We start from the raw sequence: 26,955 nt of genomic DNA on the forward strand, positions 1-26,955 counted from the left end.
CCGGAAAAGAGAAAGGAAAAAAAATCAGAGTTATGATGATTATTTGGATAAATCACTTTAACTGAATAATTTTAGTGTTCTTACCTTCCTGTTCCCTGAAAGGAAAAAAGAAAACAGTTCAGTTAAAACAGTAGAAGAATTCAAAAATGATTTTAATTCAGAAATCACAGAGTCATAGAGTTGGAAGAGACCTCATGGGCCATCCAGTCCAACCCCCTGTCAAGAAGCAGGAAAATTGCTTTCAAAGCACCCCCAAAAGATGGCCATCCAGCTTCTGTTTAAAATATTTGGTTCCTTCCATGTATTATTTTAGGAACAATGCAAAAGCCTGTAAATACATATTAATGTCAGAGTTAAAAATGGAAGATTGGTGTTAAGTGATAATTTGGATCCCTCCTGTAGGCAGACAAAATGGCTTAAGAGAATAAGGTCCAAAACCTCTGACACTACTGAAATGAGTCCCTTGTCAAAATGCTCCATAGGGATTCTTGGAATTGTAAAAAAAGCATTTTTTCACTATCCTCTCCAGGGTTAGTAACTATGATGCCTCAATATGCTTTTGTTCATTATGATCAAGTATTATTTTCTGATCTGACTCTGTCCAGCTGGTGGCAGTAGTTCCCAACTTAGGCTAGTCTCTACAAGTCATCAGCAAAGCAGGATGATTAGACTCCCTCACTCATGCCAAGTCATTGAACTACTAGTTAAAGAAATGTTGGTACTGTTCCATTATCCAGACAGAGGCCACCAGGGGGCACTAGGGAGAGAAGGATGGTCCATTTTATGGGTGTGGAGGGTGTGTCGAAGGAGCAAAACCATTTCCTCCTGTTTTCCTGTTATTCCCCCCACCCAAGTCCCCGTGTTTATGATATGGGAAAGGAGGAGGGGGAATAATCAGCGATAATGGGAAAAATAGTTTTCCTCCTTCAACCCTCCCCCCGCCCCCATAAAGTGGACTATCCTTCTCTCTCTATGATTGCCTGAATAATGGAACAGTACTGAAATGTTTTATCAAGAATAAAAAAGCCCATCCAATCAGCAGCAGATGGTAGCATCAGTTCAGGGTTCAGCCTTGTTTCCTACAGTGGTGGAGGGCTGGGATACTTCAGCTCAGTCTTGGCAAATTATTTTGCAAGCATAAAATCAGCCAGTCTATTCTCCCAAAGACTCGAAAGCCCATTTCACTGAAATATATTTAGCTGGGGATATGGTGGGCTAATGTCTGCCAGACTTCAGAAAGAGTGGCATGGATGGGAGAGAAGTGAACTTTTAACACAGAGGTTATCAAGCACTCTTCCTCCCTTTTATCACCCCCTGTAATTTTGGGTGCAATTTGCTGTGTTCTTTCTAATGCTTGTTGTATGGTTGTGTTACATAAGCCACAATCTTGCACTGAGAACTGGGCAAATATTTCCTGTCTTCCTTCTCATCTTAGTCAAAAATCCTCCACACGAGCACTCCAATGTCCTGGAGGGTGCCTTCATTTCCTTGCACCTGACTAAACAGACATAGCAACATGCTTCTTGGTTCCCCATCCCCATCTCCACCAGACATTACATGGCCATGTTGGTGATGAGCAGAAGGCAGTTGGTTTTTGAGAAGATGGAGGAGAAATTGAAATCCTCAATAACAACCAATAAATAAAGAAAGATATGTGGCAGCATTTCACAATGTATGTCCTAAAAAACATTCAGTCATCGACTTATGTCTTGTCTACTCAGGCTGTATAGTCTTGTATTGAGTGAGAAGTTGCTCCTGGATGTCTACATGACATCCAGGGATGTTTAGCCCAAAATTATTAACATGATTGGATCCACAGCCCATACAGGCCACTGCTGTCATTCCTTTTTCCATGTGGTGAATTGGACCCATGTTGTGGAAAGACAGGTACAGAGTATGTGGACACCTCCAAGCCTTTCAAGCACAGATTATTGTGCAATTTGGACTTAGGACCTCATCACATGGATGAGGTAAAGAGTTCCATTTCACCAGCCTCTGTGGTAAATCAGGGTGGCAGTGGGGTGACAGTGGTGCAATCCCGGCACACCATCCAGCAGTTGACACGTCCCAATCACACGTGGGTAAGCATCACCACACAGATGACACCTGTGGTAGCCCTATTGTTCCTTACAGAACACAGGGAGATTTCTGTGTTGGCAGTGGCACTGTCCTACCATGCTGCCACCCCAGTTCACCCACATAGCCCTGCCGGAAGTTAGCCTACATAATCTGATGGGCAGCGTGGAGCTCCATTAGTGAACTGGGACAGAAGCCTCCTAGGAAGCTTCTTTTCCCATGTGATAAGACTTACCAATCACTTACCATTAACGTTCTATTTTGGATCTGGAATTTCAAATATACACTCCCCAATCCCATTCCTAGCAGAAATGTCTAGTATTTATCTGGATCTTATACTATCTAGGATAAAAGCTGTAAATTAGACTATGTTTAAATGAACTGCCTTACAGATCTAGCACTAAATTCTCTTGAAGGGTGTAATCTATGGAAGTAGAACGTGGTTTATCAGACATGTTAGCACATGACTTCAAATTATACATCAGCTGGAGATGCAGCTCAAGTAACTGGAACAGGTGTTGATAAAAATGGAGACCTAATACCAGAACAGAAGGAATGAAACAGCTTCTGGAAGTCTATTTTTCATATGTCTCTATAGGATCCATCTTTGGTGTAGAGGAGATCATGGGAGAAGCTGATGAGTGAGATGTGGGCGTATAGAAAACTATGCAAGTATGAGGGGTGGAGACTAACAGCATCAAAAAAAAAAAAAGCACAAGCGATTCCTAGAGCTGCAAATATAACTAAATCACAAAATAATTTATGTTCATGAGACATTTAGACTTTGGGCAGATATGCAGTTTAATGACAGCATTTCTATTTTTTTCTTAAGTTTTTGTTGTAATTTAAAGTCTTTGCCTAATATACCATTTCAATTTATTTCCAGATTTTAAAAATGTATATTTTTTTTCACTGTGTTTGTTTTCCGTGTATCAAGTAAGCTGTATATTTTGACCCAGGAACACATGCTTTAAACAATGAAAATGTATTCACTTAAGAGCAAGGTGTGTTGGCGTTGCTGTTATTTCCCCACTGTTTCTCCCAATGATTCTAGACAAGTTGAGGAGAAACATGAAACTATTTAATCTTCTGGAAAAATAAAGTTGGAATATCTGTTCTCAGCATTTCATCTTCAGACCCTGACAACAGCTTGGAAAAAATACCATTTGGTCTACAACTCCAAGCAACTAGCAACTATTGGAGTTGTAAAACAAATATATTTTCCAAGTTGTGATAAAGTTTATGAGACTTCAGCATCAATTCTGAATCAAGTTTTCTTCCCTATCTCTTGCTCCATTTGGTTTTTTGAACACCATGCCTGATGAAGAGATCAGGTGATGAGATTCACTCAGTACATGAGAGCTCATCAGGAACATCTTGCTCAAAGTTTGGGGGAAACTAAACCCTTAGGGCACACCAATGTTGTAGAATTAATGCAGTTTGGCACCAGTTTAACTGACATGGCTTAATGCTATGTACTTATGGGAGCTATAATTTGGTGAGGCACCAGAACTCTTTGCCAGAAAAAGCAAAAGACCTTGTAAAGTTACAACTCCCATGATTTCATAGCATAAAGCTATGACAGTTATGGTGTCATCAAACTGCATTAATTCTACAGTGAAGAGGCACACCAGATTACCCCAGTAAATATGTGGCACTAGTCTTGTTGGCTGGGATCCTTAGAGTAATTTTTTTCATGCTCTAATCCTTTCTCAAGCCCCTATGTAAGCTGGAACCAGAACTGCTGACCATAGAGACATCATTTCAAGTTAGGGTTTGAGAAAGCAAGGTCATGTTCTGAGACTCTCACAGAGAAAACAGGCTGTGAATATTGACTTCCACTGGGACTTTCCCACCTCCCTCTACAAGGAATTTGCTATTAATAAACACCCACACCATTCAGAGTAATTTCATGGCAGGATTCCTCTCATCCCAGGACCATGTTCTTCAAGAATATGAATGGCATATCTGAATGATTATGGAACCAAACCCATTAGTCACAGTGTCAGAAAAGCAGCAGAAAGATAATCTGTCACTGCCTGGGTCAGGAAAAGAATGAGAGAGAAAAATGAACACTTACTCTTCATACTCTTCATTTTCCTCAATGATCTCTTCGGTGTCTGACATTTTTGGTTGCCTACCAAGAAAAACAGAAGAGGCTCTGTTAAAAGCTGCAATGGGCTGACAAAACAATAAAACAGTGTCTCTCTGTGTGTCCCTGTGTGTGTCCCTGTTGATTTATGGTGACTCCATAAATTTCATAGGGTTTACTTAGGCAAGGAATACTCAGAGGTGGTTTTGCCAGTTTCTTCCTCTTTGATGTAGCCAACATCACTGGGTACTTGTTGGTGGCACCCCATCTAACTACTAACCAGGGCTTACCCTGCTTAGCTTTCAAGATCACGTGAAATGTGGTGCCTTAACAGAACTACAAAATAATAAAACAGACCCACAGGCAATTTGCCATTTTGCTTTGTTTCATACTTGCAGTTTTAAAATCTCAAATTCTCTCTGTTCTGAGCTATATATTTTTTACAATTTTTAATAAATTATTTAAAAGCAGGCTGTAACCTAAATCTTCCCCAAATTATTTATATTCTGCCTTTCTCTTGATCAAAAATCCAATAAGTACATTTAAAGCTGGCATAGGGAGAACAATATTGCTCCTTCCTGCTATAGACGTGTCAAAGAAGAGGTGCTTCCCAAAAAAAGTGCCACAGCAAATAAGCACTATTTGAATACATAGATCTCTATGCTTCATAGCCACAGGCTTGGAAAGACAGGATTTTCTGTTTTGTTTCATTTTCTTTTTCTTGTTTTTTTTTTTAAGCCGTTTAAAATTTTCTTATCATTTGCATGGAAGGGAGTTGGACTAAATGGTCTTTGGGGCCCCATCCAACTCTATCATTCTATGATCCTTCAAACAGGGTAAATTCTTAGCAGACATGAATGTTTTGATGTTTTCCCATCCTTGTGGAAGGCTTCTCTCACATCTCTGCATGAGGAGCTGGAGCCAACAGAGGGATCTCATCCGTGGTTTCCCCAGATTTGAACCTCCGACCTGTCAATTTTCAGTCCTGATGGCACAATGGTTTACTGTGGGCTTGCTGAAACAGTTTTAGTGGCTGCCACTTGAATTCCAATTAGGATCCAAAGTACTAATCATGACCTATGAAGCCCCATGCAGCAAGACCAAGTCCACCTGAAAATCCCCAAATTTCTAGCATTGTAGAGAGATAGAAATTGAAAATCATTCACATCTTAAACTCATTTGTTGTATGCTCATTCTCTTGATAACTTTACCTGCCTCATCTCTTTAGATCAGTATTTCTCAACCTTCCTAATGCCACGACCCCTTAATACAGTTCCTTATGTTGTGGTGACCCACTAAAAATGAAATCATTTTTGTTGCTACTTCATAATTGTAATTTTGCTACTGCTATTAAATGTAATGTAAATATCTGGTGTATTTTCATTGACTGGACCAAATTTGGCACAAATACCCGATACAGCCGAGTTTGAATACTAGTGGGGTTGGGGGGATTATTTTTGTCATTTGGGAGTTGTAGTTGCTGGGATTTATAGTTCACCTACAATCAAAGAGCATTTTGAACTCTACCAACAATGGAATTGAACCAAACGTAGCACTCAGAACTTCAATGACCAACAGGGGAAAAAAACTGTAAGGGTTTGGTGGGCATTGACCTTGAGTTTTGGAGTTGTAGTTCACCTACATCCAGAGAGCACTGTAGACTCAAACAATGATGGATCAGGACCAAGTTTTCCGCAAATACTCAATATGTCCAAATGTGAACACTGGCGGAGTTTGGGGGAAATAAACCTTGACATTTGGGAGTTGTAGTTGCTGGGATTTATAGTTCACCTACAATCAAAGAGCATTCTGAACCCCACCGATAGAATTGGGCCAAACTTCCCACACAGAACCGCCATGACCAACAGAAAATACTGTTTTCTGATGGTCTTTGGTGATCCCTCTGTCACCCCCTTGCAACCCCACCAGGGGCCCCGAACACTGCTTTAGATGCTTAAGTTGCATTTATAGGTGCTCAACTGAATGTCTATGTTTCTTCACTGATATAAACCTGGGTATGCAAGAAACATTTCATTTTAGGGGACTAGAATTCTTATCCTGGTGGCAATACCATCATCCTCCACTGACTCTCATAGCTACATCTCTGAGCAGGGGCACTTTCCTGGAGGTCTAAATTAATATGTTGATGCCACAAACATGTGAACACACACAGGCAGTCCCCAGTGGCACAGTGGGTTAAACTGCTGAGCTGCTGAACTTGCTGACCAAAAGGTCGTTGGTTCAAATCTGGGAAGCAGGGTGAGCTCTCACTGTTAGCCTCAGCTTCTGAAAACCTAGCAGTTTCAAAACATGCAAATGTGAGTAGATCTATAGGTACTGCTCCGGAAGGTCTGAGTCCCTCTATGGAGGTTGTGAAGATTGGGATATAAAAGTTTTAAATAAATTAAATAAATAAGGAAGGTAATGACACTCCATGCAGTCATACAGGCTGCATGACCTTGGAAGTGTCTACGGACAACACCAGCTCTTTGGCTTAGAAATGGAGATGAGCACAAACCCCCAGAGTCAGACATGACTAGACTTAATGTCAGGGGAAAACCTTTACCTAACCTTTACCTAGGAAGTCCCCAAGATATGAACAAGATAGGTTCTATAGGTTTGTTCTTTAGTTGAGTATGTATGTAAGTTGGAACAGTACAGTGTAACTCCAGCAATGTGCGCGTGCACACACACACACACACACACACACACACTTTGGATAGCATAGGGAAGGGTTAACATCTCTGTAGTGTTTGATTTGCTGTCTGTACCCCTATTCAGAAGATTTCACTTCACTTTCTGTCTCTGGGATAATTTGATTTTGAAAAATTTTGCTTGTTGTGTAAATAAGAATTGGGGATAAAGCTTCACTGGAGACACCTTTTCCCCTTGATAACTCTTTCAAGAGTAAATTTCCCTTCTGAAGGGTAGATTTCTCTCACTTCCTGTTTCTTCACCCCCATTCTTTACTATGAGTTGTAAGTCACATGTTTTTAACCCGGGGGCTGCCTGTGTATGAAATACTGTATGCCATTAGTCAGAAATGAGTCCTCTCTATATTAACATAAAGCTTCTCACTCTGAGTTCTTTGTGAATTTTTTTAAAGCCTCCATATATCATCACATGATTGCCCAACAGAGCATGTAATATTTGACTGAGGCATCCATACAGAACAGCCAAAGTAACTGGCAGGGACTCGGGCAGTCTCAGCACCCTGGAAGAATGCCACCATGACAGTATACATTGCTATAAGAATACTACCTAAGAAGCTACAGCAGATATGGGATGAGTTACATAGCGATCTTCCATTTAATTATATCCTGAAGAAAGACTGTCTTGTAATTTCATAGTGATGATTTTAACATTTGAAGTAGGCTGGCTCCCTAAAACTATACTTCCTTTTGATGACTAAACAGTGCATCAAAAGGAAGTCATTGAGTTAATGCAGAATATAGACATATCCATTGAGAATTAGAGACATACTGCTTTCTGAAATTCCACCTGAACATTAGGAAGAGCTTCCTGACCAAAAGAGCTGTCCAACAGTGGAACACACTGCCTCAAAGTATGGTGGAAGCACCTTCTTTTGGCTTTTAAGCAGAGGCTGGATGGCCATCTGTTGGTAGGAGGTTTGATGGATGATCCATGTGATTTCTTTCAACTCTATGATTCTATGACTCTAAGCCCAAGCTATGTTTCAAACCAGACATTTGATGTATAAGGTATCCCATGCTTGTGGCCCCTTTTGAATTAACAAATATGCAGATGAGATTTCACAAATGCAGTGCCCACCAGATAGGTTGGCTGACAATTTCCATTGGCTCCAACCAAAATGGTGATTTGACTTTTTGGGTAAGAGTGATGGGAATTGTTCTCTGAGCCATTTGGAAGGCAATGGATTGTAGGAATCTGGTGTAGATGCTAAATCCCTGTCCTGTATTAGAAGGGAGAAGGACCAGGAGAGAGGCTGGGTCTCAGCCTTGAGGAATGCTTCTTGAATCCATAGCTTAATCAACTTTCCTTTTTCACCTCTTTTTCCCATCAAAGAAGCAAAGGGATAACACAGCTGAATAAAATCCCACATTATCTGCTTTGAACTGGAATATATGGCAGTGTGGACTCAGGTAACACAGTTCAAAGCAGATATAGTGGGATTTTCTGCCTTTTTAAAATATGTTTTTGAAAACAAAATAACATATTTGAACAGAAAATAAATGTCTTTTGTAGGCTTACATTATAATAACATATTTCTATATTATCTATTCACATTCTTTACATATTTATTCGTATTACATTTTTTATTTTTTTTCTCCCCTCTCCTCCCACCACCCTTTCCTACCCCTCCCACCACCTTTCTCTCTATGTCTTTATTTTAACCACAAAGATTAAAAGGTTGTGTTCATGGTGGGCTTTTCTGGGTTATATGGCTCTGTGGAAGGACCTTGAGAGGAAGGATGGAGATGTTTCTTGGACCTCAGACAGTAGATTCATATGTATATGTGTATGCAGAATATTTCAGAATGAACCCACTGTCTGAGGTAGTCAATGAGGGGTATATGCTGTCTTTAGAAGAAGTGATGAGAACTAGCATGGTTCTGCTTTTAGGATGATAGCAGCATCAATTTGCCTATCTGACACAAATGAGAGCTAGTTGTGTCAGATAGCTGAGAGCTGTTAACCTTGGCGTGGAGTCTACACACAGTGCTTTTCTGATATCATGGAGCCTGCTTTTTCTCCCATGGCTTGTCGTTTAGCAGCATAGTTCTCCTAGAATAGAAACAGTATCACACAGCACTGATAACTAAGAACAAACAGTGTTGTGTGACATGTGGTTAGGCATTGTATGTACACTTTTGGTGATTTAAAAGACATTGAGGGATATGCTGAAAGTACTTCTCCTGAGAATAGCCTTTTTAGTTCTCTGTTCCTTATCCTATTGTTCCATATATGAAACATAATCACCTTTGCTGCTCTCTTCCTTACAAACGTTTTAAAAGGAAAATGTTATTTATACTCTTATAACTCATTTTTCCTCGCCACAACATCGTTGTTTTTGCTGTTGTCATTGTTACCTTTATTTATATCCTGCCATTCTCCTGAAACCAAGACTCAAAGTTGTTTCAAATTAAAACCAGTCCCATATAGGTTGACATCCTGTTCATAATTAGGATGACATGAGTTTTTTCATACCACTGCAATTTATGAGCCTCCATGGTCTTTCTGCAGGTTGGTTGTCTTTTCCATTCACTCAATGATCTAAGGTATGCCTCCTGAAGCTGTTGACGAAGACCAGGAGTATGAATGCAGATGTGTCCAGTTCTTTTCCTGCCTCTGCAGCAGACATTCAAGTACTACATGAAATAAGAACTAGACGTATACATGCTCATCCCTGCTTTCTGCCAAGATAGAAATAGTTGTGTGGATTTCTGTGTCTGAGTGGAGTTACAAATCCTGGTTTCCAGACATGAGACTACAACATAATGGAGTCTGAAACTCCAGTGTAAAGGCTCTCCTTTGCCCTCATATTTCTACCTCCCAGTTTGTCTCCAATTACCCAGTTGTGCCTTCAAAAGCCTCTTGAGATTGTGATAGGCCTGTCTAAGCTAGTGGTTCTCAACCTGTGGGTCCCCAGGTATTTTGGCCTACAACTCCCAGAAATCCCAGCCAGTTTTATCAGCTGTTAGGATTTCTGGGAGTTGAAGCCCAAAACATCTGGGGACCCACAGGTTGAGAACCACTGGTCTAATCCATTTGGGGAAAGGATGATCTAGGTGTGTCCCATGAAGTGGGTACTTTGCATCTAAGGACCCTTTCACACTGTGAGTATGATGATTCCACTATCACAGTTTGTACTTTCATGTGTTATTTAGAATTCTCTACAAAGTTGCTCCAAGACATCTCCACATTACAAATCCCAGGACCCCACAGAATGCAATTATGTAATTAAGAGTGAAATCATGGTGCTTTTATTACCAAGTGGGAAAGTTTTAAATATTTGGTTAGAAGATCATGGAGTATGTCACATATTTATGCCAATAGGGAATAATGTATGCACATGTATGTGGGATTGTTGGAGGGGAAGGCACAAATCCTCATCAAAGAATTTCAATCTGTAATATGGGAAGTTTGTAAGTTTAAGGACATCTTTACAGTTTGATCATTCCCTTGCAGATATAAGCATTCCCTAAGTTACAAATATCCAACTTACATATGACTCACAGCTAAAAACAAGGGTGAGAGAACAGGAAATGAGAATGCATCTACCTCTTGGAAAGGAAATTCACTCTTGTAAATGTTATCATAGAAAACGGTATCTCCACTAAGCTTTATCAACAATCCTTGTTTCCACAACAAGCCAAAGTTTTCAAAATCCAGTTGTCACAGGGATAGAAGATGAAGTAAAATCTTCTGAACAGGGACACAGACAGCAAAACAAACATCACAGGGCTGTTAACCCTTTCCTGTCCTATCCAATACTAAGAAATCCATATTTTTGGCTGGAGTCACACTTCAGAATTGTGTCTGTTCTGGCTTACACACAAATTCACATTAAGAACAAACCTGCAGAACCTATCTTGTTCATAACTTGAGGATTGTCTGTACACAGTATTTCACTTATAATATTATATCCTTTTAAAGATATAAATTTCTCCTTTTGTCGTTCATGTTTGCACACACACATTCGAGCCAGTAGGGATGCTGTTTGGTGTGATCCCTTTGTGGAATGTCTTCTCCTTAAAGCATGATTGGTACTGAGTCTGGAATTTGGGTGGCAAGTTAAAACATGGGTTTTTTTTATTAAAGCTGGAGGGGGGGGGGGTCTAATGATTTTCTCAAGTTTATGCATGTACCAGGTATGATGGTTTAGAAGTGTTTTAAATTGTTGCATTACTTAATATGTTTTAGACTATAAATTTTCTTTTTTTAACATTTTAATAAGCTGATTTTCCTGTACCATGCCCTGACATCTATGGAAATAGGGCACAGAGAAAATAATTAAACAAATATATAAACAAATCATTGTAATTTATACCTCACCAGGCCCGTAGCCAGGATTTCATTTCGGGGGGGGCTGAATTTTTTTTCAGGGGGGGTTTCGGGGGGGGCTGAGTTTCGGGGGGGGGGCTGAGTCTGAGTGAAAGAGGGTCTACCCTAGCAAACCTTTTGTATCATTACCCCAATACCCCCATGCATATGGGATATATTGAGTATGGTGATCAGATCATGATCTGAATAAACATAACAGTTCAAATAATGCACCAATAAGGCCTTTTCGCGAACCACCATGAAAATTTCGGGGGGGGCTGAAGCCCCCCGAGCCCCCCCCCCCCCGGCTACATGCCTGTACCTCACCCATTTGCGAGTGCTGTTATGTGAATAAATATTTCAGAAATCAGGGAGTGATGAACGTGGAAGCCCACCTTTAAGGAATCTCTTGCTTCTTTTCCTTCCAAGAATGGTTCACTAACCCGAGATTCCAAGCTTTGTTCCAAGGTGCCAGAAATAGGGACAAGACACCCAGATAATCCTCATGGCCATCCTGAGCCATTTTCCCTCAGGGTTTCATGTTTAAAAGCAGTTTTTCCTAGACTATGCCTTTCTACCTGGTACAAAGTATTGGTCGCTCTCACCCTTGGGTGTTGACATATCCCCAAATTTCAGCAAAAGCTTTCAACAAATCCAGTATGCTCATTTCAGTTTGGAAGCAAATTCCCAAAGTAAATGAAATTGGAGGGGTTTGCTAGGGGGGTTCTGCTCAGCTCTTTAAATAACTCCCATATGTCACACCATCTGCTTTCTGCCATCCCTCCCATGTTTTCTTTTGCTTTTTGACAGGGGAATCATGAAGTATTCATTCAAGTCATGTCTAACAGCTGTATAACACAATCAAGAATGCTGTAGGTTCAATTCACAAAATTAATAGAAGAGAGATAAAGGGTGGATGGGGAATATTACTGTAATGTCCTAAACACACACACAATTAGTCTCATGCATATGTTTGAATTTTAATTTTCAAGCATGTATTGCTTGACAGATTATGTGAAATAGAGAATCTGGAGGAAAGTATGACTTTTTAGTATATCAGCTATGACAAGAGAAATACAGTACAACCTCCTGTATCCATGGGGGATGCATTCCTGGGCTTGCCATTGCACGGTTTCAGGTAGGAAAAAGTCTTCAGCAAGTCCTGTTTAATAATGAAGAACCAGGATACAAAGCAAAAACTGTACTGCCCTGAGTTGCCTTCGGGCTAAGAAAGGTGGTATATAAATGTGGTTAATAATAATAATAATAATAATAATAATAATAATAATAATATAAATGCTGTGAACCCCAGACATTTTTGAATTGCATGTCCCAGCATCCTTGGCTAATTGTAAGAAATGCACAAACTCAGAAACGCCCAACTCTGTCTGATAGGAGAAATGAAATCATGCCAATGGTCCAGACTGGCACTGAACAGAGATCACCAGGGCTCAAAGTCAGAGCTTACTTGTAGAGCCAAATATCATTCATTATGGCTCAGCTTGGATTCTAACTCTTAAAATATTTCGAGAAATATGTTTACAAAAATGGAAACATTGATACACACACACACACGGAAAAGGAAAATATTTTATGTATAGGTTTGATAATATCAACTGTTGGGATATTTATTTTCTAATGTTCAAATAAGCAGAACTAAACAATTTGTGGAATATAAATTAGACACAAAATCTTAATTTTAAAGTAACTAAAAAAACAAAGCAAGAAATACACTTTTTAATCTCTCTATTTGTAGTTTAGAGTAGAAACGTATGTTATTTGATATGTAATTGTTGTTAGTTATGTCTATGTTTATGTATGCTTAAGTATTGTTGGTTTTATGTGTTTATTTTCTGTTTAAAAAATTATTTAAAATACTGTAAAGAAACAGTTCCAGGATTATGAAATTTAGACAACTGAAAATTAGCAAAACTAGTCTGTATCCTTGCGTAATTTTGTCTGTAAAATTGGTCAATTAATGCTAGTTATAGGAGCCAATGTAGTGTTGTGGTGTGAGCTTGGATTATGACTCTGATAATCAGGATTTAAATCTTGTTTTACCATGGGAGGCCAATGGGTGGCCCTAGGCAAGTTGCACTCTCAATCTCAAAAAGCAAGGACAAAATCCATGAACAGACCTTGCAAAGAAAACGTGGTGCAAGCAGTCCGTGAGTTACAAACATGTGACTTGCAAATAACTCCTAGTTATGAACAGGGGTGAGACAACAGAACGTCAGAGAAATCTACTACTCAGAAGGGAAATTCAATCCTGAAAGAGTTATCATGGGGAAAAGGTGTCTAAACTGAAGCTTTATCACCAATCCTTGTTTCCACAACAAGCCAAATTTTTCAAAATCCAGTCATCACAGGGACAGTACGTTAGGTGAAATCTTTTAAACAGGGACACGTACAGAAAAACAAACACCACAGGTGTGCTAACCCTTCCCTATGCTATCCAAAGCTAATATAAATATACGTATATTTGGCTGGAGTTACTCCTAAAAATATACCTGTTCTGACTTACAAACAAATCATCTTAAGAACAAAACTACAGAACCTATCTTGTTGTTAACTTGGGGACTGCCTGTAATAGGTTTTCTTTGGGGTCACCATAATCTGGAAATCACAGAACATCATCAACAAATACCACTTGATTAAAATCTCTTGGCAGCCTGAAATAACAACTAAGTTATTAGATGATGGACCTCATTAGATTTCCCTAATCATCATCTTCAGCTTCCTGCCCATAGTCCCATAATCCCATGCGATATCCTGATGGCTACACTTTGTTGTATCATTGGTCCCTAAATTGATCAAAAGGAAGACATCTATGGACTTGACAAGCCTTGTCAGCTTCTCAGATATCACTCCCCCCCCCCCCCCAGGAGACAGCACACCTCTCGAATCATCCTACCAGGTGCTCAAACCATTGTTTCTGTTCTCCTTAGCAGGAAATCCCCTAACAAAATTTCATATTTTGAACATGGATCCCATCTCATATATGTAAATACATTTTTTTAAAAAAAATCTGAAATCCAAAACACTCTGGTCCCAAACATTTTGGATAAGATATACTCAACCCATGCTCTACATCAGGCATGGGCAAACTTCAGCCCTCCAGGTGTTTTGGACTTCAACACCTACAATTCCAAACAGCCTACTAGCTGTTAGGAATTCTGGGAGTTGAAGTCAAAAACACCTGGAGGGCTGAAGTTTGCACATACCTGATCTATACTCAGGCATGTAGCCGGGGGGGGGGGGCGCTCGGGGGGCTTCAGCCCCCCCCCCCCCCAAAGTTCTCATGGTGGTTCGCAAAAAGGCCTTACTGGTGCATTATTTAAACTGTTATGTTTATTCATATCATGATCTGATCACAATACTCAATATATCCCATATGCATGGGGGTATTGGGGTAATGATACAAAAGGTTTGCTAGGCTAGACCCTCTTTCACTCAGACTCAGCCCCCCCCCCCCCGAAACAAAATCCTGGCTACGGGCCTGTCTATACTCATACTCTGTCCCAGAGTTAGGGACCTTATTGTTCTCAGGGTCTTTTTGAACTATGGCTCCCATTATCCATGACCATAGCACATGCTGCCTGAGGATGATGTGATGTGGCAGGCCTCAAGTTGCCCACCTCTGTAATAGCTTATCATAAATCTTTACTAAGTACTAAGAAAAGAATCAGCATGGATGAGGCAGTTTAGATTTGATTTCTTTATGCTCAAGGGATTTATTCCTTAGCATGTATATATAGAGATGCACCCTAAACTATTATGCATTATTTCCCACATGCCCAGGTTCTTGACAAGAACATTACGTGATCTTTATTGCATTTCATTATGCATCCAACTTATTCATACACTATGCTAGAAACCTACAGATTTTCACAAATATTTTTAGATTGAGCCCCATAAATAATTAAACATGAGTATGCAAACCATGAAATGACAAACAAAACATGGAGTGTGCACATACCTCTCCTCTTACTACCAACCACCAACTATTGTTATTTTTTTCTCAGATAACAGAAGTGTATCATTGACTAAGAATATATCAGTTCAACTTAAGAGTAGGAATACAAACTTCTTAATAAATTAACTTCATTTTGTACTATCACAGGAAGCATTCCTAGCATGGGTTTGTCTTAAAAGAAGGACTTTGTGTAACACTGTGGGTGATTCATATTGGATATACATCTCTAAAGCCAACTTTCTTTGTTCAAATTAAGCACTGAATTGTTTGCAAAATTCTATAGTGAACTGTTTATAGTATGGTCTTCAAGCAAGATAAACCAAGCAAAGTATTTTATTTTTAGTGGCTTCCCTGATGCCACATAAATGCATATCAGGATTCATCCAATGCCCATTTTGTGGAATATAAACATTCCACTAAACAAACTGTTTGCTATAGTTCCCCTTCTATAACCTGAACTCCCCTATATATTTTGCGTATGGTGGCTATATTGTCTCACATTCTATAACACTATATATGGCACATTGCCCTGAAAGACCTACTGCTATTTTCTGGGGATGGGGAGGAGTTTCCATCATACTGATACAATGCAAAATATCATCTCTCATCACCAATTGATTGATTGATTTGCAATTGTTTAAAATTAGTAAGGCAAAGCAGAGATTTTGGCTTCTTAGAAGAGGGCAGCCACTTGGGGATTGACTAGTATCAAACAATGCCATCCTCCCCGTTAGACCATGATTTACTATAGACTATCCCCAGTGATGGCATATTCCCAAGAAAGGGTATGAGTGAAGGACACAATTTAAAGCTGGAGGCTTACCTCTTGTGCAGAGAACAGGTGAATGTCCTTTCAGTGGAAACCAGTGGAGGGTCTGAGAAAGGCAATTTGAAAGAGTGAGGCTTTAACAAGAGCCCTCCAACCAGCCCACCCACTCTCTCCCAGCTTCATAGGTTAGATGCCTGATTGGAAGAATGCCAGCTGGGAACAGCTTGGAATGCTAAGCTTTGCTGCTATTTTGGCCGTGTCAGCCGAAACCTCTTGTGCAATTCTGCTCCTTCCCTTCCTCAGAGCCCCATATAAGCCCTTGCTATTGTATGGCCTCAGAGAATTGCTATTTTAAACCCAAGATACCCAAGTGCCCAAGAGTCTGACACTAGCCAGCCACCTGTCACTCTCAAGTGGCCTGGAACTCTGATCTGGAATGCTTTTGCCCTGAGAGGGCTCTAGTTGTAATCTAGAAGACCAACAAATGGTGCCCAACACATGGCTTTGTTCTCTCGAACCTCCATCCCTTAATCTGGATCTGTACTGACCCCCTGCGGTCTAACCAGCTGCTTTGGGAATGGGTCAAAACAACAGTATAAACCTAAGTTGTTGTTGTTGTTTTTGTTGTTGTTTTTGTTGTTGTGTGCTTTCAAGTAATTTTGGACATATGGGATCCTTAAGATTAATGTGTCACATGGTTTTCTTGGCAAAATGTATTCAGAGGTGAGGTGGCCTTTGCTTTCTTCTGAGGCTGGGAGGGTCTGATTTGCCCAAAGTCTTTCTGTTGATTTTATGACTAAGCAAGAATTCAAATCCTGGTCTCCAGAATCAAAGTTCAACATTAAAACCACTCAATGATGCTGGCCTTGCAGAACTAAGTGGCAAGTGACAATACAAAGCAAAACAAAGAGGTAGAAGAAATTCTAAAACTAGCATTCTGGTTCATTCATATGGGCTGGATAAGGTATTTGTGAGGGTTATCTCAAAATATTTTCTGTCTGAGGCAAAGACCAAAATAGCACCACCCCACACACATTTCAAGTAGAAAAGCTGACTGGATTGGTAGCTGAGTTTGTTCTAATACCTATGAAGGGGCAACATCTTTTACTACAACTGACAAAAGGTTACCTTAAAGCAGTGGTTCTCAACCTGTGGGTCCCCAGGTGTTTTGGCCTACAACTCCCAGAAATCCCAGCCAGTTTACCATCTGTTATGATTTCTGGGAGTTAAAGACCAAAACATCTGGGGACTCACAAGTAGAGAACCACTGCCTCAAAAGGTAGAAAGCGAGGTAACTGGTGACACTGTGAGCCTCTCTTTGAACATCTTGCTGATACTTGCTTCCCACCATCTGCAGCTTGAGGTGACTGCCTCCCTTGGCCTAATGATAGGGATAGCCCTTATTATGTATTCCCATCTATCATTCTTCAAGTCTGTCATGGACCTAACTGTGTAGGCTTAAATGCATGTCTAAATTTCCACATTGGTCTTCCTGATTTTGTATGTCTTTAATTTGCAGACAAGCATGTGTGTTAAGAGTGCAGCTGTTTACTTGATGAAGTATTCTAACACACTTTCCGCTAACTTCCATCTAGTGTCTCTACCTTTTGTAAGAAGCCATTTTTGATGGAAGCGTGTTTGCCATCATTTAATGATGATCTCACAGTTCTGGATAATCTTCCAGAGTGTCTCATGTACTTTTGTTGGCAAGTTTTGTTCAGGGGGGTTTGTCATTGCCTTCCTCTTGGGCTGAAATGTGACTTGCCCAAGGTCATCCAGTGGATTTCCACATCTAAATGGATATTCAAAGTACTCCTAAAGTACTAGTTAAAACTCAAATTTCTACACCTCATTGGCTGACGGGATGGTGTATACTTGGTAGTTGTTGTCAAAACACGGTCCGGAGTCAAACAGAGAGAATTATAGTCAGCACTTACGAAGTATCAGCCAGAAGTCACGGAAACACGAAGATCTGTAGTCCAAGGACCCAAGCTTGAGAGTAATGGCAGGAACAAAGATACACACCCGAAAAAACACTTTGCCTTCTGCAAAGACCCATTGAAACCAAACCAACCAATAGAGACCAAGTGCACTAGAATTGTCTTAAATTTTGGCACTAAGATAAAACTTGACTCTTTATTAATGACTAAGGCAGTGGTTCTCAACCTTTCCAATGCTGCAACCCCTTAATACAATTCCTCATGTTGTGGTGACCCCCAACCATAAAATTATTGTTGTTGCTACTTCATAAGTTTAATTTTGCTACTGATATGAATGTAAATATCTGATGTGCAGGATGTATTTTCATTCACTGGACCAAAATTGGCACAAATAGCTATTATGCCCAAATTTGAATACTGGTGAAGTTGGGAAAAATTGATTCTGTCATTTGGGAGTTGTAGCTGCTGGGATTTATAGTTAACCTACAATCAAAGAGCATTCTGAACTCCACCAAAGGTGGAGTTGAACCAAACTTGGCACACACAACTCCCATGATCAACAGAAAATACTGGAAGGGTTTGGTGTTAATTGACCTTGAGTTTTGGAGTTGTTGTTCACCAACATCCAGAGAGTACTGTGGACTCAAACAATGATGGATCTGGACTAAACTCGGCACAAATACTTAATACGCCCAAATGTGAAAACTGGTGGCATTTGGGGAAAAATAGATATTAACATTTGGGAGTTGTGATTGCTGGGATTTATAGTTCACCTACAATCAAAGAGCATTTTGAACCCCACCAATGACAGAACAGGGCCAAACTTCCCACATAGAATCCCCGTGACCAACAGAAAATACTGTGTTTTCGGTCTTTGGCAATGAAGAACACCCCCCCCCCCTCCCGTCAAGACCCAGAAGCCTCAAGAACGCCAGGCACAATATAAAAGGTCCAAACACAGGTTTATTAAACACAAAAAGGCTTTAGAGACACTTGCTTCAGTGTCTCTAGCACAAACAAAGTCTATAGCAACTGCTACATAAAAAACTCAATTTAAATATAATCTGGATTATCTCAGAGTATAATCTGGGATAACAAAAACATACAGCAAACTGCTTGGAATTCAAAATGTTCAAAAGGCACCAAAAACAATGTGGGAGCAAGCAAAATCAGAGTCCAAAGTCAGTCCGTAGTCCAGGCACGTCCAAAGTAAGAAGAAGCAGTCCAAAAAGCGTAGTTGTTGTCACAACACGGTCCGGAGTCAAACAGAGAGAATTGTAGTCAGCACTTACAAAGTATCAGCCAGAAGTCACGGAAACACGAAGATCTGTAGTCCAAGGACCCAAGCTTGAGAGTAATGGCAGGAACAAAGATACACACCCGAAAAAACACTTTGCCTTCTGTAAAGACCCATTGAAACCAAACCAACTTATATCCTAAAGCTCCTCATCAGAGGATGAACTGCTCCCCACCCTTTCATCATCACTTTCAGCTGCCCCATTCCCTGCAGCTGAACCCTGCCTCCCATCTCTCCACTTTTGCCAGTGTCTGTCAAGACCCAAGTGTTCCCCGATTGCCACTCTTCTGTAAACCCCTCAAAGTCATCACTGGAGGTAGGCTGAGTACAGATATCCCTAATTTCCTGTACACGGGTCCAGTCCAAGTCACCCTCCTCCTCAATGTCACTCCCAGTCCCATCACTCCTTTCAAAACCCATAAAATCTTCATCTTCTGTTGGAGCGCTAAGTATATCACAGATACGCTTCCTTTGTAGCTCCTCATCAGATTCTTGTTCATGAGTAGCCCGCTTAACTCCCCTGCTTTCCTCTCCTTCCCCCATTTCACAGTCTGAGAAACCCTCAAAGGATTCAGAATCAGTTGGAGCCATGAATATGTCTCTAATCTTCTTTCGCTGCTGCTCCTCCTCCAACACCTGCGCAGCCCTCTTCTCCCTTCTACCTGTAGTAGTAACATTACTATCACGCTGTACTACAACACCCCCTCCCAGGGGTCCTGACCCTCAGGTTGAAAAACACTGGACTGAGAGATCACAGCCCATATAGGTGTAGTTATATCTCCATGCACTGGTTTTTAAATTGCTTTTCATGTTAACATTGTTGTGTAGTTTTATACTGCTTAAATTTGTCTGTGCTGAAATATTTTGAAATCGAGCAGAGTAGAAATATTTGAATAAAAAACAAGTTTGAAGCAACAGTGTTTGATAGCATGTATGGCTCAAATGTGAATATGCTCACTACCAAAAAGAGATGTGAAAGTTGCCATTCTACTGTGTAGCTATTGGAAAAACAAACATAGGCTTCCCATACAATGGGATTCAGGTGCTCATGAATAATAATTTGGTAATTGATCTATGAGAAACATCTATTCCCCAATCTGGCAGATTGGTTGTACATTTGCATATTCATATATTTTGCAGTATAATGTTTTGGAAGTAGTGTTTTGTAGTAAAATGTGAGTATGTTAGGGAAAATTAATGGGAAATCTCCAGCATCTTTGAGCCTTTCACACTCTACAGTCATAGCACTTTGATACTGCTTTAATTGCCCTTGCACCATCCTGTGGAATCCTGGAGTTTCTAGTTTACAGTGGCACTGACACTCTTGAGCAGTAAATTCTGAGTACATCTCTCTAAATTGCAAATCCCAGAATTCCTTGGATTGCTACCACGGTAGTTAAAATAGAATCCTAAAACATTAATGGTGTGATGTAAACAATTGAGAAAGGGATACATTTTCACAGACTATAAAGCCAGTAAATGTGTCCCTTCATTTATATCATCTCACCATGATTGGCCAATCCATATAGACTGAAAAATGTTTGCAAAGAGGCCTAGAAAAAGCACATCATTAGTGGTTGTAAAAATGTAACAGGTCATAAAGCGTATATAGCTAAGAGCAATATAGCTGATATCACCATTAGACAGAATGAGGCAACTGATTTATGATGTCACAAGAGGATATAAAAAGGTTATTGTGCTTGTAATAATTCTCCAAGGGAGATGTGCTTGTGGGATTTTTGCCTTTCAGATCCCAACAATCAGAACAGCCTGCATATTGGCAGGACCCTGGGGTAGCAAATACATTTGACCAGTTCTTTTATCCAAGTACTTGTGAGACTCCTGGAATGCCTCATCCAAGGATCTACTGCCATGATGGCTCAACTTGTAGTAGATATATGTAGAAAATAGAGGGCAATTTGCAACAAATTGGATTCCATGCTTTTTCCTGCAGCTGACTTTGAACTTTTGTGAACCACGGCTATAGAATTATTCTGCCAGCATGAAACTATGCCATAGTATGAGAGAGAGAGAAACTAGGCTGTTTCATAACAAACTCCTAGTATACCAAAAATGGAACAACTATTTTGGGAAATAATGGTTGGTGGGGACATGGGAAAGGGCCTTCTCAGTGGTGGCCCCCTGGCTCTAGAACTCTCTCCCTAAGGAGATCAGACAAACTCCCACCTTCCATAAGATCTTAAAACCTTGGATGTTCCATTGTGCCTTTGATTAGGCAATTCACCAGAGAAGTACCTTGACCCCATCTAAGCTCCGGCACTTTATTTTAGCCCAGCCCCCACTAATCTTTACACTATATAGCCAAAGACATTCTCTCTAGATTGGCATATTTGATTTTTTGCATTTTCTCTCGGCTCTACTTAGGAATTCACTGCACTTACTTGAGCCCATACCCAGCTTCGATTCTGTTTTTCAGCCATGATACTGCTTTTATGTTTTTGTGACTGTTATGTTTCTATTGGATTGATTTTAATGTTGTTGCTTTTATCTATGCTTTTTGGGCTTGTCCCCATGTAAGCCGCCCCGAGTCCCCTAGCGGAGATGGTGGCGGGATATAAAAATAAAGTTATTATTTTACTGACACAAAAACACTGTATGTCACAACAAATGAGATATATATGCTGGATTTCATATCACAAAATCACAAGTCGAATATTCCCCAAATGTCTAGGACTGTGTGATGTATTTTCAAATGATCCGCGCAGATCCAAGCAAGGTGGCCTTTTGCTGTTGACAGATCATGATTTTGTCGATGTTTATTGTTTCCAAATGCCGGCTGAGGTGTTTTGGCACAGCACCCAGTGTGCCAATGACCACTGGGACCACCTGTACTGGTTTATGCCAGAGCCTTTGCAATTTGATTTTGAGGTCTTGATAACGGCTGAGTTTTTCCTGTTGTTTTTCATCAATTCAGCTGTCACCTGATATGGCAACATCAATAATCCAAACTTTTTTCTTTTCCAGAATCATGATCTCTGGTGTATTGTGTTCCAAAACTTTGTCAGTCTGGATTTGAATACTCAAATTTTTTTTTTTTTGCGTGTTCATTTTCCACTACCTTTGCAGGTTTATGATCCCACCAATTATTTACTGTTGGCAAGTGGTACTTGTGACATAAGTTCCAGTGAATCATTTGGGCCACAGAGTTGTGCCTTTGTTTGTAGTCTGTGCGATTTTCTTGCAAGAGCTGAGGATATGGTCCATGGTATTATCATCATCATCATCATCATCATCATCATCATCATCCATCTGAATACCAGGCTACAGGACCAAATAACGTTTTGCTTCATTCATGCCTGCCCTATAAGCTATCCCAGAGGTGATGAATAATGTTCCTTCAGATGTTACACACCATCTATCAGCCATAACTGATGTGGAGGAATGTCCAATAACATCTAGAGGACCATATTTCAACCTCCCTGGGCAAATTATTGCTAGAAAGAGAACTAGTGTAGCAGGAACTTAAATCTATTCCAACAAAATTATGGTTATGTCAACCTCACAAATAAAGAAACTAAAGGACAGTCAGAGACAAAACAATTCTTGAACAGAAGTGATATTTATTATGCAATACAGTGAGAACCAAATCCACCCTGATCATTGAACCTACAGTTAGTTGCTTTTGGCCACATACACTTGATAGCATATTGTCTGCTCATAATGGCACTGAGTTTTGCTGTTGTAGGTAGGAAGAGTTCACAAAACACACAGCCTGAACCCAGCTAAAATTAGGCTGCAATGCTCCCTGCACCTACCTGGAAGTAAATCCTACTGCATTCAATATGGAAACTTACTTCTAAGCAGAAATACATACACTTGTACAGTAAGTCCTATTTCTATGGGACCTGGGACCCAGTAGAACTATTGCATTGGTTTCAGTAAATTTCAGCTACAATTTAGGCTTAGCTGAAACAAGAAGGTGCATTTGTGGTGAAAAATCATTCTCACTACTTTAATAACATCTAACCCCTTGGCAGTTTTTCAGGGAGCCTAGCATGATTTGTGTGAGAGAGGGGTTCCTGCAAAGAGAAACCTGTTGATGCAGTCTATACCGTTCTTCTCCCCACACATCTTCAACAGTTCACCTTCCCATTCCCGTTATTCAGATAGCAGCAAGTTCTTGTGAACCTTTTAACAGCCCCCATGCTTTATATTTTTTCCCTTCCAATTGGCCTCCTTCATCCTAGCGACATCTTCATAGAGCCTGTAATACCTGACTGTCTATGACATCATATGGCAGACACACTTCTGTTTTGTGCAGAAAGTACCTCTGGCTTGAGAAGTACAAGAACTCCTTATCATGGCAACCATTAAGGCAGAGACACAGCTGAAGCATGACCCAGTCAAGGGACCAAACATATTTCCGTATTTTCAAGGCTGTTGGTAGAACCTAAGGTTTTGATATTTGGGGGCTAGGAGATGCAGAATAAGAATAGGACATAGGAATATTATGGAAATATACTTTCTATTCCATATGTGTCAACTTTCCCATCCACCAATCAGAAGCAACTTTTAAAAAATGTAATTGAGAAACCCCATCCTGGAAAGGCACCATAGGCAAGTTGATGGATAGATATGTTCCCCAGGCAAATGGTCCTGCAAAGGGGAAAAGTCTGAAACGAAGAGATGCAGAAGAATTTCAAGTGGTCCAGGCCATTGATTTAATTGGAGATAAGTCGTCCCCAGAGCAGCTTATATAGTTACATCTGAAAGATACAAGGCAAGCATTAGGCGAGTGGAAAGTAATGTTGGACTGAATTGTGTACACCTGGCCCTCTACATTTGCAGTTTTCACTTTTGTCAATTTTATTATTCACGGATTTGATTATTATGGTTTCTCTAGGAATCTCTAGGTTCACCAATGAGAGGGAGTGACTACAGAGCTGTGCTGAAATGCCTAGAGAGCATTTTCAGTGAATGTGGAGGGCTAACTGTATTTGAATGCTCAAGCTCAATGTCTGCCCGAACCAGAAGCTGAAATTAAAATCAGTTCATATACATAATGCCATATTAACATGCAGGGTTCTTTAGTAATTAAGTCCAGTAGGAAAAATAACTGAATTCCTTTTCTTTTCAAAGTAGTGTGGCACTCATTCCAAGCAGAGGGAATAGTTTCATGACCTGACAGACTTCCTTTGGCCCTTACCCTGGTTTTTCTTCAGGAATCATCAGATCGTGTTCCCCATTGATTCTGTTGCATGGAGCTCTCAATTCTCCGAATGTCCTGCTGGACAACAAATTATAAGGTCTGAAAACTTGCTGATATGTTCACCAGTTTACAGTTTTTCCCGAAGAGCTGCTCCCTCCAGTGGTGAAAATATCTGTTCACCAGTAATTATGTACTAGTCTTTCTCCACACAGGCTCTGTGGATGTTAAGGAAGCATTTCTATCATGGGCTTTAGTGAGCGGTCATGCATCAGCAGTGGGAATGAGGTTCATGACCTCTTTATTTATTCTTTCTCAGCTGTTTCACTAATGCATAGAAGTATTTAGGCCAGGCATGGGCAAACTTCAGCCCTCCAGGCTGTTAGAAATTGTGAGAGTTGATGTCCAAAACACCTGGAAGGCCAAAGTTTGTCCATGCCTGATTTAGGCATGCTAATCACTCAGGAATTCAGTATTGTAGTCTACTTAACAGCTAACCTTTTGTGCCCTAAGGCAACATCTAAAACTGTTATCTTTTGGTATTTATATACAGACCATTAGTTTGAGAGTTCAGACCCTCATGTTGAAAGCATTAACTGTGTCCTCAGAAGCAATGAAACCATCAAGTTTAGTTTATGTACTTATGTAGTCTGTCTCCAAACAGGCTCTGTGGATGTCATGGAAGCATTTTTAACTGGTTCCAGTCCAGTTTACCTGTTTGAACATATCTCCCACTATAAACCATCTCAGAGATTAAGATCATCTGGGGAGACCCTGCTTTCGGTCCCACCTTCTTAGCAAGTGTGGCTGTTAGGGATGAGAGACAGGGCCTTCTCAGTAGTGGCCCATCAATTGTAGAACTCCCTCCCTAGCGATATTAGATCTGCCCCCTCTCTCCTAGCCTTCAGAAGGAGAGTAAACACCTGGCTCTGGGAGCAGGCTTTTGAAAAATAGTGTGGTGCAGTAAATTTAATGTGGAATATTAAATTTATGGAATGGCCTTAGACTCTGATCCTTCGATGTGTTTTAACATTGGAATGTGTTTTAATTATTCTTAATATGTATTAATTTAATCCAATTTATTTTTAAGTTAACATTGTATATACAAGTGGGATATGTAAGCCACCTTGAGTACCCCCTGGGGTACAGAAAGGCAGGATATAAATAAGGTAAATAAATACATAAATAAATAGTTTATGAATGTCCTGGAATTTATTTAATTCAATGTTAATATAATTAAAATGGACTGAAATGCAGAGCTAGGTTATATTGTAAAAATCGTGCAATGGAAACTGCCCTAATTTCAGGATTTCATATTTCTGTAAATTTATCTTTTAAAGGAAGCAACAAGAATAGCCATGCCCAAACTGTTTGCCTCATGATAGCAATGCTCTCACATACAAAAACTAAGTGCTTTAAAGTAATGTGTCAATACTTTTCATACCTTGGTTTCTTCATCCTTGCAAGGCTCCTGAGTTCGACTGATCCAAAGATTGATGCGAGATGTGACCCCTCCAGGGATTTTCAAACTCTCCTAAATCACAAGGAAATAGCATGAAACTGCAAAATGGAAACAAATTAAGCTAAAAACTACAGCGTGGAAACAAATCATATCTTTTCTATGATGGAGCATCCTAACCCAAATGTGACAAGGGGTTTCTCTATAACCCTCTGTGGGACACAACAGGGGCAAAACTGTGGCAAAATTGCTTTAGATATTGAGAAGAAAATTGCTCAGAAATAATGCTAGAGGAGGCATTAAAATGAGTTTCTGATTACACATTGGCCAGAAGCGTTACTTTTTCATCCCTTTTCTAGACCTTGTGACCCAGGTATATGCAAGGATAGCATGCACTCCATTTTCAGTTATCACATGTTGAGAAGATATGCATGGCAGGGCTAAGGAAGGAAGCAGAGATTATCCTTACTTAACTCTTAAAAAAACAGGGCATTTCTAATATGGATCTCCTATGACAGAACTAATTTGGCCTCAACAAATGTTTAAAGCTCAGAGAAAAACAGTCTAGATCTTACATATCAGTCTGCAGAGCTTCCCTAGCTCTTGGTCAATCTGCTATAGTGTCTCAGAAATGGGGTTACAACTGCCAGAGCTCCAGAAATGAGCTTATATAAGTTGTGTGTCTTATGTTTTATATGTAATATTAGTGTGGTGCCAGTTTGAAACAACCTAGAGGGTTCCAAGGTGAGGCAGGGAAAGAATGTGAGATAAACTGTTGACAATGAAGTACTGGCAAGGAAACACAATGCTCACAACTAACAAGTGAGAAGAAATGCCTGAGGGGCAAAGGGAGATGAGAGCAGATGTCTTCTGAACAAGAAGGAGGAACTTCATTACCAGGCTGAAACACATATCTAATTAGGAACAAAAAAGATGGGAATGATAGTAGTCAATGTTTGCCCAACTGGAAGAAGGGAACAGAAGGAATTGAAGAAGGGAGATACTCTAGAGTAGTATTTCTTAAACTGTACTTCTCCAGGTGTTTTAGACTTCAGCTCCCAGAAATCCCAGCCACTTTACCAGCTGTTAGGAATTGTGGGAGTTGAAGTACAAAACATCTGGAGGACACTTTGAGAAACACTGCTCTAGAGCA

General features: G+C 40.1%; 1 protein-coding gene and 1 long non-coding RNA gene across 3 annotated transcripts in view; both read right to left on the bottom strand.

Moving 5' to 3' along the window:
- Positions 1 to 33: 33 nt before the first annotated feature.
- On the bottom strand, positions 34 to 16,197 carry LOC137097009 (uncharacterized). The gene is made up of 3 exons (XR_010909904.1): positions 15,994 to 16,197; positions 4,157 to 4,213; positions 34 to 95 (listed from the first exon to the last, which is right to left on the bottom strand). It is a non-coding gene; the product is annotated as an uncharacterized lncRNA (long non-coding RNA).
- A 6,540-nt stretch (positions 16,198 to 22,737) lies between these two features.
- Positions 22,738 to 26,955, bottom strand: part of LAD1 (ladinin 1) — a 35,519-nt gene continuing 31,301 nt past the window's right edge. Inside the window, exons 8-10 of one of the 2 annotated variants that reach the window (XM_060772544.2) lie at positions 25,788 to 25,877; positions 24,344 to 24,421; positions 22,738 to 23,903 (exon numbers count right to left, since the gene is read on the bottom strand). In XM_060772544.2, the coding sequence (XP_060628527.2) occupies positions 24,356 to 24,421; positions 25,788 to 25,877 (156 nt within the window). In that variant the 3' untranslated portion in view covers positions 22,738 to 23,903; positions 24,344 to 24,355. Of the gene's footprint in view, positions 23,904 to 24,343; positions 24,425 to 25,787; positions 25,878 to 26,955 lie in introns of both variants that reach the window. The other variant, XM_060772543.2, reaches the window with a different exon arrangement.

This window comes from Anolis sagrei, chromosome 4 (assembly GCF_037176765.1).
Source record: "Anolis sagrei isolate rAnoSag1 chromosome 4, rAnoSag1.mat, whole genome shotgun sequence".
NCBI classification, from domain to species: domain Eukaryota; kingdom Metazoa; phylum Chordata; class Lepidosauria; order Squamata; family Dactyloidae; genus Anolis; species Anolis sagrei.